Source organism: Dermochelys coriacea, chromosome 1 (genome assembly GCF_009764565.3).
Source record: "Dermochelys coriacea isolate rDerCor1 chromosome 1, rDerCor1.pri.v4, whole genome shotgun sequence".
NCBI lineage: Eukaryota > Metazoa > Chordata > Testudines > Dermochelyidae > Dermochelys > Dermochelys coriacea.
In genome coordinates, this window is record NC_050068.2 from 119,670,721 (window position 1) to 119,688,399 (window position 17,679).

Sequence of the window (17,679 nt, forward strand, 5' to 3'; positions counted from 1 at the left end):
TTACTGCAGCCAATTCATGACAGTAGCATTGCAAATCCATTTATTGAATAGATATTCACTAGGACTGTCGATTAATCACAGTTAACTCATGCGACTAACTCAAAAAAAAAAAAAAGTAATCACGATTAAAATAATGAATCATGATTAATCACAGTTTTAATGGCACGGTTAAGCAATATAATACCAAATGAAATGTATTAAATATTTTGGATGTTTTTCTATATTTTCATACATATTTTATTCTGTGTTGTAATAGAAATCAAAGTGTACATTATTTTTTATTACAAATATTTGCACTATAAAAATGATAAAAGAAATAGTATTTTTTCAATTCACCTCATACAAGTATTGTAGTGCAATCTCTTTGTTATGAAAGTGCAGCTTACAAATGTAGATTTTTTTTGGTTACATAACTGCACTCAAAAACAAAACTATGTAAAACTTCAGAGCCTACAGATCCACTCAGTCTTACTTCTTGTTCAGCCAATCGCTAAGACCAACAAGTTTGTTTATATTTACAGGAGATAATGCTGCCCTCTTCTTATTTCCAATGTCACCATAAAGTGAAAACAGGCGTTCACATGGCACTTTAGTATTCAACGTTGCAAGGTATTTACGTGCCAGATATGCTAAACATTCGGATGCCCCTTCATGCTTCAGCACCATTCCAGAGGACATGCTTCCATGCTGCTGATGCTCGTTAAAAAATAATGCGTTCATAAAATTTGTGCCTGAACTTCTTGGGGGGGGGGGGTGGAATTCTACGTCTCCTGTTCCATTTTACTCACATTCTGCCATATATTTCATGTTATAGCTGTCTCAGATTATGACCAAGCACATGTTGTTCATTTTAAGAACGATTTGACAAAATGCAAAGAAGGCACCAGTGTGAGATTTCTAAAGATAGCTACAGCACTCGACCCAAGGTTTAAGAATCTGAAGTGCCTTCCAAAATCTGAGAGGGACGAGGTGTAAAGCATGCTTTCAGAAGTCTTAAAAGAGCAACACTCATGCGGAAACTGCAGAACCCGAACCACCAAAAAAGAAAATCAACCCACTGCTGGTGGCATCTGACTCAAATGATGAAAATGAGTCGTTCTGCACTGCTTTGGATTGTTACTGAACAGAACCTGTCATCTGCATGGATACATGTCCCCTGGAATGGTGGTTGAAGCATGAAGAGACATATGAATCTTTAGCGCATCTGGCACGTGTAAATATCTTGCAATGCTGGCTACAACAGTGCCATGAGAAAGCCTTTTCTCGCTTTCAGGTGACATTGTAAACAAGAAGCGGGCAGCATTATCTCCTGCAAATGTAAAGAAACTTGTTTGTCTGAGTGATTGGCTAAACAAGAAGTAGGACTGAGTGGACTTGCAGGCTCTAAAATTTTACATTGTTTTATTTTTGAATGCAGGTTTTTTTTGTACATAATTCTACATTTGTAAATTCAACTTTCATGTTAAAGAGATTGCACTACAGTACTTGTGTCAGGTGAATTGAAAAATATTATTCCTTTGGATTTTTTACAGTGCAAATACTTGTAATCAAAATAAATATAAAGTGAGCACTGTACACTTTGTAATCTGTGTTTTAAGTGAAATCAATATATCTGAAAACGTAGAAAACATCAAAACATATTTAAATAAATGGGATTCTATTGTTTAAGTGCGATTAATCCTGATTAATTTTTTTTAATTAATATTCCTAATAAGCCCTAATATTCACTTTCATCAGAAACCTTTCTACAAAGCAGATCTTGTATTTGTTTGTCTGGAGATTGTTTATTCAGGATATGCTTTTGCTCATTTAAAGGTAAATTTGAAAGTGGTATAGCAGAAGGAACAGTTGACCCAAGTCTAAACCCTATTTTATCATTTCGGCTTTCGGTAATACAAAACTCAGCAGTCTGGGCAATTCTGAATGAGGTGAGATGTTGTATACTTTATCCCTTCCCTTTTAAAATCAGAATATCAAATATGAGATGTCTCTTAATTGCATCAACATATTTGAAGCTAAGAATTTTGGATTAATCGGAAAGCTGTTTCTCTTTTATAATTGTCTAAAAATTAAGATTTACTGTAATGTACTAAAATGTGTGATTTTTTTTTTTTTTCAATTCTTCATTTTAGATTCACATTAAAAAAGTCACAACCTGATCAAAATCTGTTTGGAAGAAAAGAGAGAAACTTTTCAAACATTTCCTATAATATCCTACATCTTTAACAGTCAAAAATTGAAAATACTGAGCATGCACCTTATTCCAATTGTCTTTTATTTTTCACTCGAACTCTACCTCTTGTGAAATCTACTGTAGATGAGAAGATTGTAAGTAACCCTTCCTGTCATATCCATCCAGAAACTGATGCTCCATACTGATAACGTTCATCTGAGATCCAAGTTGTCGTCCATTTTTACATGACTTTACCATCTTATGGTTGCTGAAGCCTGCTACTCTTAACCCGTACTATTTTGATAGTGTAGTAATACGGAGAAGTTGTACATATTCTTACATTTCTTGAAGATGAAAAAATATAATTAAATTTTATGAAGGGGGGTACTCTCGGGGTTCCATTTATTTTGCTATAACAAAACCCTCTTTTATAGATTATCAGGATATATTTATATCTATATCTAGATATAGATATATATTAAAACATTCGGGATATTTAATTTATTAAAATTTGAAAAGTACATATTTTTATGCAGTAAAATTTTAAATTGATAAAGGTTTTTTTTATGGATTATCTAGCTTAGATTATCTTTCTACATTTTTCTTTGCAACTGCAAACAACATAAAAAACTAATACCATATTTCAGCTATACTGCCATACTAAGAAAACTAAATTGAGTTTCTAAATTAAGTACTTTTGTACCACAAAATCTGTAAGATATTGTTCAAAGCATGCCTTAATTGCCCAAGTTCTGAAGAACATTATTCTTGGGGGCTACCATATTCCACTGATTACAGGGCATAGCCACATAAAAAGCATGTTGAAGTATCTTAATATTTCAGTATAATGTAAGTGCTAAATCTGCAGTGATTTTAAATTTAATCCATCACATTTTAGAGGGAGATTTCAATACCAAGCTATCCTTTTTAAAAATTTTGTAGACAGTTCTTAAACCGAATGAATTCATTCTCTGTGTAGAAGAGCATTCCCTATCTTTGTGCTGTAAATTTTGAATCTTGTCTCACATGCCAAAACATACAAATTCTGTTCAGTACCTTGAATGACTACAATCCTATATGATATTTTTATCAGGAAAATAATAGTAATTAGACACTTGTAATTAATCTCATTATAGGTCTCTCATAAAATGTTTTTATTTCAGTATTTACCTTACGTAAATGTTGTAGTGGGTGATTTTTTTTTAAAGGGTGAGTCCTATCCAACTTCCATGGGACTCAATTAAAAGACTTTCATTGACTTTAATAGAATCAGGTCCAAAGTCAGTTTCCTGTCTTTTGCTCTTCAAGGAAAAGAACAATACCTGTTTAACTGATGAGCAGCCCAGACAGTGTGAGCTCTTTGTGCTGCTACAGCACTGTTCATAACATGTAATGCCATTTAACAGTTCATTAAAATCTAATAATTTTTTCACCACATCTCAGCATAGATCTGAGAAATTATTTGGGTTTAGTTTTCTCCCAATTGTATCTGCGAATGATGCCAATAATTTAAATTATAGCTCTTTATTAAATTATATCATGACTTAATTTTTGTCAGATATATGTTTCTGAACAAGCAATGCCAACAACTGTTGTCTTATCGTTCCATGAAGTTAAAATGATTTCTAATAAATTTACCAATACCATTGTTAGGTGCCTTTCCTCTGAGCAGTGTCTTCTTATGGGTTTATTCTGTCAGCCTAGCTGTTCCTAAAGCAACGTTCAACATATAAGAAACTCCTAACAACATCTCTAAATGTGTAGAAACTCACCCCAAACTGATCACATTGTTGTTTTTTTTGTTAGCTGTACCCTATTTTTTTCGAAGAACTTTTTTCTAGCAGTCAAAATATTGAACTGAAACTTGTCAATTATCATCCATTACCTCCTTGATGATAAACTGATTTTTTTAAAAGTATTAATTTATATTCGATTTTGTTGGATCTTACTAGCAGGACCCAGAAATACCTTGGGACACTATGACAGATTGCACTCTTAGTAAATTAATGTGCCACAACAGTAGAAGTGAATTTATTATAAATCATTTAGGGAGCAGGTTTTGTAGATTCAGAATCAAATTCAGACCTGATGTAATCAGGTACAATTCCGTTGATTTCCTGAGAGTTTGTTCCTTAAATTAGAAGGTAGGGGTGGAGGAAATCTAGCTTTTGTTGTTGTTGTTTAAAGAAAATTCTCTCTATCTCTACACACCATTGTTTTAGACTCTAAATTCTCAAAAATTCTGATTCACAAATCACTCTGAAGTGGTCTGCTCTCCTTTTTGGAGATCCACCTATATATGGCAGAATAAGAGTATTTCAAATATTGCTGGACATTAGCCAGTTTCTGTATTGCATTCCTCCATAATTTTTTGATTAATACACTACAAATATACTTACGTACATTATGTCAGCCAGAAACGATAGTTGATAGATGTTGTACCTTAAGGAAATGTAGGTCTTTTTTGGAGCAGCTGGCATTTCCAGATATCTCAATTTTCTGATCAAATTGAGTTTAAATCCCCAGATTTGATGCCAATTAAAGCTTTTTCTTAAAATACTGTTTTGTTTTGTTTTTTAACAAGACCTTTAGCAGAGCCCAGAGCAATTGCAAAGATTTGGCCTATTCATAATGAAATCCTGTTTGGCTAAGTGAATAATCCTGCTGAAGACTTTTTGTGTGCGTGATGTAAGAAAGATTTGGCCTCATGTCAAAATATTCCCCCATGAATGAAAACAATCCCCCCTCTGAACAAGCTACTACAGGCTTTCTGCTCTTTTAGGGACCTAAACATAATTTATTTGCATTATTTGACTAATTACAATCATAGGGATAAATTGAATGATTTTTTTTGCCTCTATCCATGGTGATTTGGCAAAGCTCAAGGCAGGTATAGTAGTTATGGACCAGATTAGAATTCTCATCCATCTCTGCTTTTCTCAGTCTTTTAAAAATTTAGACTAGAAAATCATTAGGGTCCCTTGTGAGTCTCAGATGAGATAAGATAGGTTTCAGAGTGGTACCGTGTTAATCAGCAAAAAGAACGAGGGGTGCCACAAGTACTCCTCGGGTTTTTTTTTTTGAGATAAGATACTGGCTAAATTTAAGGCAGAATGATTTTGTATGAGTATGTTGAGGGATCTCGTTTAGTCTTTTGGCAAGACTAGACAATTTTGTACTTTTTCCTTCATTTTTCCCATAAGCAAGTATAAAATTCCTTCAGTAATTCCTTTTATTGTTTGAAATATCTGCTCCAAAAGGAGTACAGTATTAATTTACATCTTGTGCTTCTAATCTGTGCTTTCCTCTGGAAACAAGAATACAAATTCATTCCAAGACCATTGTTTCGTGAAATCAAGTGTTTGCTTAAGTTTTAGATTTCAGCGTTCTCTTGTGATTTCTGCTGTAAGCAGTGAGCTAGAACTCTAAGTAGCTTAATATTGAGAACTATGAAACTTTGTTTCAAGGGGACAAACTTTGATATCTTTACATGACTGGCAGTCATCCTGCTCCCATTAATTTTATTGGTGCAGGATCAAGCTCCTAATTGCAAAACATCATTACTGTTGCCTTTAATGGTAGCTCGCATGATGATCATCACTGGTGCTAAATGTTCATATAAAGTAAGGAAGGGTGGTTTTTTTTTTTTAAAAAGTGTTAATTGGTGGCTGCCTGCAGGTCAGGAGCTCTCACTTTGTGCCAGTGTTCAGCAGGTCACAACAGGAATTCCCAGCCTCCCCAGGATCAAAGGTATCGTGCTTTACTTGTTGAAATGGTAATTTTTTCTTTGTTGCTCAGTGTTTGCTGAGATTTCAGTAGATGACTTGGAGTGCATTCTCTTCAAGCCTGAACAGTGGCTGATATGACTGTAAAATGAACTGCCAGCAGATTTGGTATTTTAAGCTAAACGTATTTTTTTTCTATAAAAGATCAAATTCTAGTAATCCAATATTGAAGTTGTATTGTAACTAGTTTCCTGTTTAAAAATATCCTTTTTGAAATTAAAACCTGGTGCTTGAGTTTGATACTGAGCACTGCTTTTGCAAAATTGCCATCTTCATTTTCAGGGTTTTTTTTGGGGGGGGTATCAGTTTGTACTCTTGCCTTGTAGAATCTAGTACTGTTAGATCCTCAAACATTATTTTCTGGCAAAACTTATTCTGTACATTTTTCCCCACCTTTTCATTAACCAACCCCTGCTGTAATAGATTTTTATAAATTGGCTAGATTTGTTTAAAACTTGCTGCTATCTTTGAAAACCTGATATGGGTCATGTCAACTGTGCCTTTCATCAATGTTTCTATGTGCCACAGCTATCTATGTATATTTGAAATAAAGGCTTTAAAAAAAATTGTGTAGTTCTTATATAAGCTGAGAGAGAATACTTCTGTCCCTAAGAGACCCAAGGTGTTAAGTCCAAAGGCATTGAATACAGTACTTTTAAATGCCATGTATTTAAAGTACTGTAGCCGCCTTATTGAAGAGCAGTCGCTATAGTTCAATACAGAAGTGACACATACAAAAACCTCAGTGCTGGCCAAGAATTTAAGTTTGTAATAACGATGACTAATTTTTTCACAATAGTGCCATTGGGCTAGGCTCTGTACAAACATGGTAGTAGACAGTCCCTGTTCCTAAAAGCTTACAATCTAAATAGACAAGCCAAATGGTGTACAATGTAGTAAACAGTTGTCAGTTCCATACTTCTGAGGGGTGCATTTGTTTAGGAATAGATAATGGAAAGGAGAGGGGTGGTGGTATGGGTGAAATGAAGGTAAGGGAGGGACATGGTTGGAGCCAATTAGCATAGAACAAAAATAGTTCTGAATGGCCAGTGGTCCCTGTGGTTGGGGCTTTTGCTCCTAGGGCCTGCAGTCTCATGCTAATTGACTACATTGTTTGGCCCAAGGCTGTATGGCAGGGGAGGCATCACCTGGGTCTTATTATCCCTACAGTACAGGTGGAGGGGGGGGTTATAGCTGTACCTTTGAGTCTATAGGGGTGGGCACAATTTCAGCACCTGCCTCCATATAGGAGTCCTTGCTTTGGCTGACTCCAGCTGCTTGGAGTGGCTGATGCACTACAGGAACTTAACCCACATAATACTGACATGTAGCTAGAACATGTGACTCTGAGCAGCAGTCAGGTATTATTAGTGTAGGTAAACTGTAGAAGTATTTACCCTGAGAACCACACAATAAACCAAGCACTGCATCCTTAAAATGATTTATAACTAGCCTCCATCTATTTGTTCCACTAAAATATAGTACTTATCCCATTAAGACATTAACAGTGAGAATTATGCTATTCAACTTATTCATAGTTAGATTTATTACAAAAATGTACAGGTAGTTTATCTTGAGGAATGTACTGCAAAAGTGTTCATACAGAATTACTAATGTTTGTTTGTAAATATTTTAATCATTAAAAATTGCAATAGACATGTCAAGCTTTTTACACTTATCTACAAAGAAAATTTACAACGAGATCTTAGATGTTCATACTGTCAGCAGCTAAGAAACTACACAGTAGAGAAATATGAAGTCCTGTTTTTATTTCACTCTGAATTCATAGAAAGTACAAAGTGTCTTAGTGAAGTTCCATCCCAGTGCTAATGAGAGCACATATAGCAGAATTAAGAGTGCAAATGGATACAAAAGAATAACTGTGTTCTTCAAAAATGGCAATGCTAGAAAAGAAATACAATTATGATCAGAGTACAAAATTTAAAACCAGCAACTAGTTGCATTAATGAACTAAACAAACTCTTACAGCTAGAACACAGATCAGAAAACTTTGGCACAAGGCTGCCAGGGTAAGCCCCATGGCACGCTGGGCCGGTTTGTTTACCTGCTGCATCTGCAGGTTTGACTACTTACAGCTTCCACAGGCTGCAGTTTGCCATTCCAGGCCAATGGGGGCTGCGGGAAGTGGCAACCAGCACCACTTCCCAGCAGCCCCCATTGGGCCTGGAGCAGTGAACCACAGCCAGTGGGAGCTGTGATTGGTCAAACCTGCACACACAGTAGGTAAACAAACCAGCCTGGCTGGCCAGGGGGCTTACCCTGGCAGGCCACATGTCAAAGGCTGCCAATCCCTGATCTAGAAGGACCCTGGGGAGATGCTGTCAGCATTTCATCAATTTCTTAACAGCTTGGTTAAAATTAGGTGCCTGTTTATCATCCCTGCCATGCTTATTCTGCAGGCCTTAGCCCAGATACAGGCTAGCTTCTATCAGCGTAGAGGAGTAATTGAGGTAGATCTGCATACATTAGTACAGCCAACCTGCTCAATGATTTTGTTGCATTACTACCTCCTCTCTAGTCAATCTGGGAGTCCAAAACTAATGCAAGGGTCTTGAGGATTGAAGCAGTATATTAACTGGATTATAGTATAACACAAGGGCGAGCATCAATAAGTACCATTACCTTCTGTGCAAAGCGTTTTAACACCACAACATAAACTGACAAGTCCTTTAGGTATAAACTTTTTAACCCAGTTTGGACATTTAGATAAGGGTGTACCTAGCATTCTTGACAAAGGATTACAAATTAACTCCAACCATGAAGGACAGAGGCAGTATTGGGTTTGGAAGGGAATGGGAAAAGTTACGTTCAGAAAAAATTTAACAGAATGGAGCAAGCTGCAAAGGGAGCATATGGAATTGCTTCATTAGACAGTGAAGCCTGCAAGACATCCATCTAGGAAGGATTTAAAAATAAATCAATATTGAATTCTTCTCTTACTTCTGCATTTGAGATGATCATTGCAAACCTCTGAGTTCATAAATTAAAGTAGCTTACTAGGTCAAGACTTGTTGGTTTTTCTATAGTCAGTTGCCTAATTAATAAAAGCTTTTGAAATTACTTACCACTGTACCCTAGAAATGTTATGTAGATATAATAACCAATTGCAATCAGCCATACTGTATTCCCAACAAAATATCCCATGAATGAGGCTGTTGAGATAACATCTGTAAAAGAGAAGACAGTTGCTCTGTTACCTGCATGAAGCCCAGCACCAGGGCAAAAAAGCATTAAAAAAGGTGTTCTACTTACAATGGATGAAAAACAGTTGGATAAAATGTAAAATGACTAGAAGTGGATAGAAAGCATTCAGATGAACATCAAAGGCATATCCCCATTCCACATCATAGTCTCTGCTCTGTCGCTTTACCAAGTACTTATTAGAAATAAACCTAATTGGAAAAGAAATTCAAAAGGAATAAGTTGTGAAACAATTTCACACTTTCATGTTTCCTGAAGTTATAATGCTGATTTGACATTCCACCTATAGTTAAAGTAATGAAGTCACATACAGGAAAATACCTCAAGTCTTTACTATTTAATTCATAAATTCAATCCTTTCAAATGTTTCTGCATAATTGCCAACCTCAGATGACTGAAAATTATTTCCCTAATGTGTGAATAAAACATAATAGCCTAAGCAAAGGTGAGTATTTCCTCAAAAAGACAGCGCAGACCAGCCTTTTGTTAGCCTTTTTCTCTCTCAGCAGTAGTCACATTCTTTGATGCTAAGTAGAAAGTGCAAACATTGTGCACAGGAGAGCAGCAGCTTCCTTTTGCAAAGACTGCTGGTGTAATTACAAGGTACTGAAGAAGCACTGTCTTTCAGTTGGCCCATCCACTCACTTCCCAAAAAGGCTGGGTATATCCTACATCTTCACATTTCCTGTGTTACAAAAATATCCCAATTGCATTCAATTTTAGAGACAGAAGGCACACAGGTTACCTCATTTAATAAATGCCTCACCTCCACCAAAAAAGGCAACAAAATACTTAAAAATATGGGTACTAACTTACTTTCTGCACCCAAAAGCAAAACAGGCCAAACATGGTTTCTGGTCTTGAGTTTATGGACCAAATCCATAGCTTAGCCTAATTTTCTCAAGCAAACTTTCACTGAAGTCTATGGAAATTTTGCCTAATTAAAACCTGAGAAAAGAGCGAAGAATTTGATAATACATTTTGGGCTTACACCTGGAATAAGAGCAGAACATTGCTCATATGATCAACAAACTTCCAAAGACATTTTTGAATCAAATATCGAACCTCTCTTTTTCAAGGTCACTTTACTTTAAAATGTCATTTTCACTAAGAAATCAGTTATTTGAAATGCCCCTGATTTCCTTTACATTTTTGACAACAGCTTCCCTACCCTTTTCCCCACCTCCCTGCAGCTTCAAGTGAACCATACAAGCAGCAGAGAAAAGAGCATGTGTGAGAACTGAGCCCTTCCTGTGCGTGTGCCTCGAAGAAGCAACTGAAGGCAAGAGATTGCCTCTGCTATTGGTCTCTGACAGGAAAGTCTTACCACTATTCTCAGCTGTTTCCCTCAGAGGCCCAATTCTGCAGAGGAACCAGCATTCGACATATTCTCAACTATTGGCCCATCAGGCGATACCCTGAAGTACTGGAAAAGTCTCCCGTGTCTGCAGGGAGATGCTTGGCCCTCAGTACCCTGACAAGGTTCTTAGAATTGAACACTATATCTGTACAAAGGCCCAGGAAGTAGGAAGGGCTCTTTACTCACTCTGCCTTGCTCCCAACTATTCCCTGTCCCATTCACTGAATCCAGTACATGCCTGGACCACACTAAGCTGGGGTTCTCAAACTGGGGGTCAGGACCCATCAGGGGGTCGCAAGGTTATTACATGGGAGGTAATGAGCTGTCAGCCTCCACCCCAAACCCTGCTTTGCCTCCAGCATTTACAATGGTGTTAAATATATTTAAAAAGTGTTTTTAACGTATAAGGGGGGGTTGCATTCAGAGGCTTGCTGTGTGAAAGGGGTCACCAGTACAAAAGTCTGAGAACCCCTGCACTAAGCTCTGGGCAGTTAATGAGGCCCCTTGATTCTCCCTTGTCCTTCCCATTGACAGCAGCGAGGGAGGGGAGTGAAAAAGGGGCCTGTTTCCCCTCACCCATGGAGAGGGAGGGAGAACCTCTCTGCCGTACCCCACCTACCTCTTCCATTATTATTGTGGCTCAGTGGAGAGGTCAAGTACAGGGAAGCAAGAAGTGTGCGGTTCTTTTTGCTCATTCCCTTCCTCTCCCAATCCCATGCAGGGCACCAGGGATAGTGAAGGGAAGCTACTACCACTCCGTGCAGGTGTCCCAAAGGGAAGGGCTTGGGTAAAAAGGAAGCATCCCAGCCACTCTCCCAGGCTCCTGCAATGGTTTGAAGAACAGGAGAACCTGCCCACATCTCTGAAAGAGCAAACACTGCTGCTATGTTACTGGGAAACATCCTCTTACTGCACATGAACTCTGCCCAGCACAGGGCATAATACTGACGTGGCATACATAATATGGCAGGAGACAAAAGTGACAGTGACCACAGGAGCGGAGAAGCTGACAAATGCATAAAGTAAACTCTTATAATCACCTCAGGAATTATTTGTGACAACAATAGTTAAAATAGTTCAGCAAGAAGGGTGGCTTGACTTTACAATGTTGTTCCATTAAACATTGAGAATACTAAACAAAAGAATTCACCTGTTACACGTTTACAAGCATGTGATTTATTAAAAAAGCCCCAAAAGGCAATAAAAAATGTCTTGATCCCTCCAGCATTGTTGATAAAGACCAATTCAGCAGGAAAATAGGCACTGAGAGGTGCAACTGATAAATTTCCTCTAAGTATTGACCCTTTTTTGTAGAAAGAGATCAAGCAAAGTAAGTATTTTCTAATGCTCTTTCCCAATAATAGTGCTCTATTCACAGCCCCTGAAAACTCTTAGCCCTCTCTTCTGAGCAAAGTCATATCGTTACAGATTTAAGTACAATGCCTCAGCAGCAGGGAACTGTCAACTGCCCTATAGCAATGCCTAACTTAGTTCTATTGACTTGGAATTATTTACTTACCACATTAAAGTTGCTATTAGAAGGCCAACGCCTACACAGTCTATAAACACAACCCAAAGAAGTAGCTTTATCATTTGAAAAAATCCCAGGTCCAGCACAAATCCAAATCCTATAGTAGAAACTGGGGGCAGGGGGGAAGAGAGAGAGAAGGGGGAAAAAAAGGAGATTAATCCTTCCTAGCTGAAAAAATGCTGCATCACCAAACAAGGCCAATCGCTCAAACTTTGACATTCCAGGGATTAACTTTTTTGGAGGTCTCCTGAAATCTCAACATTTTCCCCTTTATTCCTCCTCACCCCTAAGATCTTCTGCAAGGCAGTCCCTTTTTCTATTCAAATGCTGCATACCATACCACTTGTGTATAATGTGATTGGCTTAGGTTCCGTGTGTGGCAGCACCACTGCCACTGAACTAATTTCACATTTTTAAACTTAGAATCTTTTTATGAAGAAGATACTCTGCACTTCTGCTAACAAGGTAAGAGCAACAAGCAGAGCTGAAGACACACTGCTTTCAGTTACAACGAAACCACGTGATAGTGCATAGTTTTCTGGCTCTGAAGACTCAGCTGTCCTTCACACTGGCATTCAGATTTCCAGTCCATTTCAGTTGAATGAAAATGCAGTACACATAAGACTCATTCTTATGGAGTTCCTTTGGCAGCTTTGGGAAAACATCCATGAAACACATATGGATCTAGGAAATATTTCCCATCCAACTGCAAGAACATTAGAATTTCAGAAGTGACTGCAGGTACTGTGCCATGTCAAAAATGGACTGGGTGTAGTGTTTTCACTGTTGCCTTTTAAAAGACAATTTGACCTGAAGCTTACCTGCAAAAGATTTTCTTTTGATTGGTGATGGCCGAAGTCCACAGTATCTCGCTGAGACTTTGTTCACTGTATTTGTATTATCAAAGCACCTAGGAGTCCTAGCTATGGACCATGACCACATTGTGCTAGGTACTGTACAAAAAGGGAGTCTCTGCCCCAAAGGGCTTACAATCTTAAGTATCAGACAAGATACAACAAATAGATAAAGACAGATGGAGTCGCCAAGGAAACAATGAGACAATACTGGACAGCATGATAGGCAGAGGTCTCGGCATACCAGCAGCCTAATTGTTGCCAAGAGTTCTGTAGGCATCACAGCAAAGGAGAGTTTTGAGAAGGCCTTTGAAGGTGGATAATGACGTTCCTTTGCTGATGCTTACGGAGTACTCCTCCCAAGCGTGTGGGTCAGCATGGGAGAAAGCATGAAGGCGCTGTCTGAAAATTTAACAATGGTGTAGTGGGCAAGGGAGGCTGGCATTGCAGGAAAGGAAGTGAACATCCACAGGTTGATAGTGAATGAGAGATGATCGGTAAGACTGGGGGCTGACCAGGAAGGGCCTCAAAAGTGAACACAAGCAGCTTACGTTTGATGTGATAGCGAAGAGGCAGCCAGTGGAGGGATTCAAAGAGAGGGGTGATGTGGTCAAAGCGCAGGCTAGGAAAATGATCCTTGCAGCAGCATTGTGAACGGATAGGAGTGGGGCAAGATTGCATTTGTCAAGGCCAGAGAGAAGGATGTTACAGTAATTGAAACATGAGATGAGGATACCTTGGACAAGAGTTTTAGCTGTATGGATGGATAAGAAAGGCCTATCCATAGAAACAGCCTTGATGTAATGACCTAGCGAGATGTCTGAGTCAAGATGATGTCTGGGTAACAGGTCTGAGTGACAGGCAGGATGGTGGGGTTTGTCCACAGTGATCAAGAAAGCAGGAAGGTATTGGGGGGAGGGGGTTTGCAGAATAGGAGCTCTGTTTTAGCTATGCTTAGCTTGAGCTGGTAGCTAGACATCCATGAGGGATGTCAGAGAGAAAGTCCAAGATTTTAGTTTGAACAGATTTTAGTTTGTACGGTAGATCTGTGAGCCATCAGCATATTTGTGTTTGTAGATAAGATGACCCAGAGATAAGGAATAGAGGGAGATGAGAAGGGGAGCAAGGACAGAGCCCTGTGTAAAGGGTACTTTGCCTGTAATGGGTTCAACATTAGGGACTGTCTTTTTTTCTGTGTTTACACAGTGACTAGCACAATGGTCCTAGGCTACAATTTGGGTGCTTATGCGATAAGGTAATACACATAATAATACACCCCAGTTTCTAATCATCCAAATGTTCGACTTTTTTTTTTTTTTTTTTTTAAAGAATAGTCATTCATTCCTCTGGTTGTTTTTGCTATGACAATTACTGAAACCCAGACAGTTTGAAATACAGAACAGAAACAAGACTTGACTACAACAAACAAAGAAGACTCTTTAGAGGATTCTAGATACAACTAGACCCTGCGGTTTACCCTGGTTCTCTAATTTCTAAATGGTTACTGTAACCTTTGAGTGTAGATAGGTCATCAGCTTCTTTTCCATTCTGATTAAGGGCCTCTACAGTCAAAAACCCAGGGTGCTGAAAAAAACCCTGCGAAGCTACATTCCTGCAACTTTATTGAAAAGAGAAAGATCTTATCTAGCTTAGGTACTTATATGGCCACCATCACTGTAGTATCTGCGCACGTCACAATTAACGTGCTTATCCTCACAACACCCATGTAAGGGTGGAAACTACTATTTACACAATTTTACAGATGAGGAAGTGAGGCATTGCGAGACTAAGTGAGTTGCCCAAGGTTACACAAGGTCTGTGGCAGAGCAAGGACTTGTACCCAGGCCTCCCTAATCTTAGGCTAATGCCCAATTCTTCCTTTTTCCCACCTCATTTTTGCTGTTCATGGAAATAGACACTCACCACACAGCCAGATACTCAGCAATACCAAGAAAGCAGGATCATCTCTTGCCCACTGGTCCTTTGTTTGTTTCCGGTAATGAAAGTTTCTATAAACTCTCTGTGGTGAAGTGAACAGGTAGAGCATCTGCCAAACAGCAAACTCAAAGTCCATCTGCCGGAAGTGAAGCAGCCTCCTCAGGTATTTGTAGCGTTTTGCACCCGCTGTATGTCTCGCTGCATCCCTGGAGTTTAACGCACCATTGCCCTGGTTTTGGGAACTAACTGAAGTGGTCGGCAACATTTTTCTGAAGAAAAGATTTTTAAGTTAAAACTAATTTATTTTACATAATCTTAGAAATGATAGACAGCAGATGTAAAATTAGAAGTGTTTTAAATTATGTAGTGTTAATTACAGCATTTAGATTTAAATCTGATTTGCAAGGGTAATCAGGCAAGTAGCTAGCTAAATAGTTCCACTTGTGCCTGCAAGACTGTACATGCAAAGCTGTAAGCTAGAGTGAGCCCCTTTCAAAATTTGGCCATGTATGTTAATTGATTCACCTTTCTGCTGCCTAAAAACAATGTATTGAAATAGCATAGTTTAGAAACTTGCGCACCAAGATTGGTGCCAATAACACGCAAATTAAAATTCCAATCTGCTAACTGTGTGGCCTTTGACAAATTATGTAACCTCTCTGTCCCTCCCCTTTCCATATATAACACAAATACTTACCTGCCTACTGCATGGGGTGCTGTGATAATCTTTGTAAAATGCTCTGGAAACAAAGCACTCTTCAAGCACTAAGTATAAATGTACAGTTTTACAATTGCCTTTGAATTGATCTATGAATCTATAATCTTTGTAAAATGCTCTGGAAACAAAGCACTCTTCAAGCACTAAGTATAAATGTACAGTTTTACAATTGCCTTTGAATGTTTTTACTATTAAAGATGTTCTATTTTACACTGCATTATATTTTAATTATTTCAGATAAAAATTCAGTTGGCCCCCCTCCTCAAAGAAACATAAGCATGTAATTCTGGGTTGGAGGGAGGCACCTCTGTTTGCTTGGGATTCAAGGCCATGAACCTTCTCCCCACCTAAGCTCTTTCTTGCAACAAACAAAACAAAATGAAGACAAGATGATTGAGTCTCCCCTTATAAACTTCAGCCTAGTGGGCAGGGCATTTACCCAGGCTTTGGGAATCCTGGATTCAAACTTTCCCCTTTGCCTGAGGTGGGGAGAACAGAGGTTTCCCATGTCTCAGATGAGTGCCCACTGATTGGTAGGTATTCTTGGGTGGGTCTCTCAATCTGTCCTGTTGAAGCTGTTTCACTTTATATTAATAAAGAGTTATTGCAACAGGGTCTTGAACTTGGGTCTCTGAATATCAGTCATAGTTTAAGGGCCTGCAAGGACCACCAGATAATCTAGTTCGACCTCCTGTATATCACAGACCACCACAATCACCCAGAACCCCACACTAAACTCAATGACCAAAATATTACTGCCCACAGGAGACTAGACTATGTGTTGTCACAGGCAGAGAATAGGAGGGACTAAGGCTATATCTACACTAGCACTTTTGTCAGTAATACTTTTGTTGGACAAGGAGATTGGGGGGGGGAACCACAGCCCTGACTAACCTACATTTCACTGACAAGTGCCAGTGTGGACAGCACTATGTCGGTGCGAGACGTTCATTGGGGTGGCTTAATTATGCCAGGAGGAGAGCTGTGTGCCGCCAGCATAGAGCAGCTACACAGGAGACCTTACAGCGGCACAGCTGCAGCGGTACAGTTGTTCCACTGTAAGATCCCGGTAGCGTACACATAGTCTGAGGTGGACCAACGCCTGAGGCCCCTGCAATGGCAGGGAAGTGACTGAGATATACCCAGATAATCCTAGCAAGTGACCCACACTCCCGGGAAAGGCAAAAAAAACCCCAAATGCTGAAGTCACTGCCAATCTGACCTGGGGGAACTCTCTGCCTGACCCCAAACACGGGGATAGTTAGACCCTGAACCTGAGAGAGAGAAAATGCTCTGAGACGCCTCAGACACCAACCCAAACCATCTAATGGCCCAGCTCCACGGTGGCCGCCCAGGATGCCACCAAGGAGGAAGGAGACCCAGGAAGTCCCCCCCTTAACGCTGGGCGACAGAGTCAAGGCTCAGGCCGAGGCTATTGAAGCGTCCCCGCAAAGTGGAACAGCTTCGGCAGCGCGGAGGGAGACCCCCACCCGCAGCGTCCCGCCCCCAGGGGTTCGGCCGGCTCCTGGCCGGTGGGAGACCCGGGTTCAAGTCCCTTCCCCCGGCAGGGCAGAGAGCGCAGGGTCTTCCCCCGCCCCCCGCGCGTGCTGCCCCCTGGGGGAGACTCCGCTCCGGCCTCCCGGGCAACGATCTGCCCGGGGCACGTGCCCAGAGGCGGCTCCGAGGCGCGACGTCGGGTGGCTGGGGGGGCGGGGAAGGGCCGCGCGCAGCAGTACAAGGGAAGGCCCCCCCCCCCCGTGGCTGATGCAGGAACTGGGGGCGGAGCCACGGGTGTCCGGCGGGTCTCTCGAGCCCGGGCCAGCAGCTCCCGCGGGGCGCCAGCGCTTTGTGGCGCAGGCGGGACCCTGGGTCGCCCGGCCCAGGCAGCGCGCGCGCGCACGTTGCACCGTCCCACGCGCCCGGGGGGCGAGAACGCCATCCGCAGCTGCCCCGCTCACCTGCCGCTCCGGCCCCGCCCCTCCCAACCCGCACACAGCGCGAGGGTCTCCCGCGGCCGCGCGCACCCACAGCAAATTCCAGCGGCTTCCGGCAACGTCGCACGGCGCGCGCCCCCCTGACCCGGCCCGTGACCCTGCGT

At 40.4% G+C, this 17,679-nt stretch overlaps 2 protein-coding genes across 9 annotated transcripts in view; one reads left to right on the top strand and one right to left on the bottom strand.

The window, feature by feature from the left end:
* The window catches only part of MGAT4A (alpha-1,3-mannosyl-glycoprotein 4-beta-N-acetylglucosaminyltransferase A), a 146,307-nt gene extending 140,486 nt beyond the window's left edge, over nucleotides 1–5,821 (top strand). For 6 of the 7 annotated variants that reach the window (XM_038411892.2, XM_038411920.2, XM_043519152.1 and 3 more), the window contains 2 exons: nucleotides 1,816–1,928; nucleotides 2,133–5,821. In XM_038411892.2, the coding sequence (XP_038267820.1) occupies nucleotides 1,816–1,928; nucleotides 2,133–2,159 (140 nt within the window). In that variant the 3' untranslated portion in view covers nucleotides 2,160–5,821. The remainder of the gene's footprint in view (nucleotides 1–1,815; nucleotides 1,929–2,132) is intronic. The other variant, XM_043519339.1, reaches the window with a different exon arrangement.
* A 1,659-nt stretch (nucleotides 5,822–7,480) lies between these two features.
* Nucleotides 7,481–17,667, bottom strand: UNC50 (unc-50 inner nuclear membrane RNA binding protein). Of its 2 annotated transcripts, none has more exons than XM_038411942.2 (6): nucleotides 17,540–17,667; nucleotides 14,849–15,132; nucleotides 12,060–12,180; nucleotides 9,232–9,371; nucleotides 9,045–9,146; nucleotides 7,481–7,862 (listed from the first exon to the last, which is right to left on the bottom strand). In XM_038411942.2, exons 2-6 carry the CDS (start codon nucleotides 15,126–15,128, stop codon nucleotides 7,726–7,728), a joined length of 780 nt encoding a protein of 259 aa, XP_038267870.1. In that variant the 5' UTR covers nucleotides 15,129–15,132; nucleotides 17,540–17,667; the 3' UTR covers nucleotides 7,481–7,725. The 2 variants fall into 2 exon arrangements, with proteins under 2 accessions (XP_038267870.1, XP_038267863.1); XM_038411935.2 differs by lacking the exon at nucleotides 17,540–17,667 and adding an exon at nucleotides 15,561–17,032.
* Nucleotides 17,668–17,679: the final 12 nt, after the last annotated feature.

What these genes read in the sequence shown, in the direction of transcription:
- UNC50 (XM_038411942.2), bottom strand. Translation starts at nt 15,128, where the DNA reads ATGTTGCCGACCACTTCAGTTAGTTCCCAAAACCAGGGCAATGGTGCG. An exon ending in GCTGAGTATCTGGCTGTGTG is followed by an intron (nt 12,181 to 14,848) that starts GTGAGTGTCTAT and finishes CCCTGCCCCCAG; the next exon opens with TTTCTACTATAGGATTTGGA. An exon ending in CCAACTGTTTTTCATCCATT is followed by an intron (nt 9,147 to 9,231) that starts GTAAGTAGAACA and finishes TCTCTTTTACAG; the next exon opens with ATGTTATCTCAACAGCCTCA.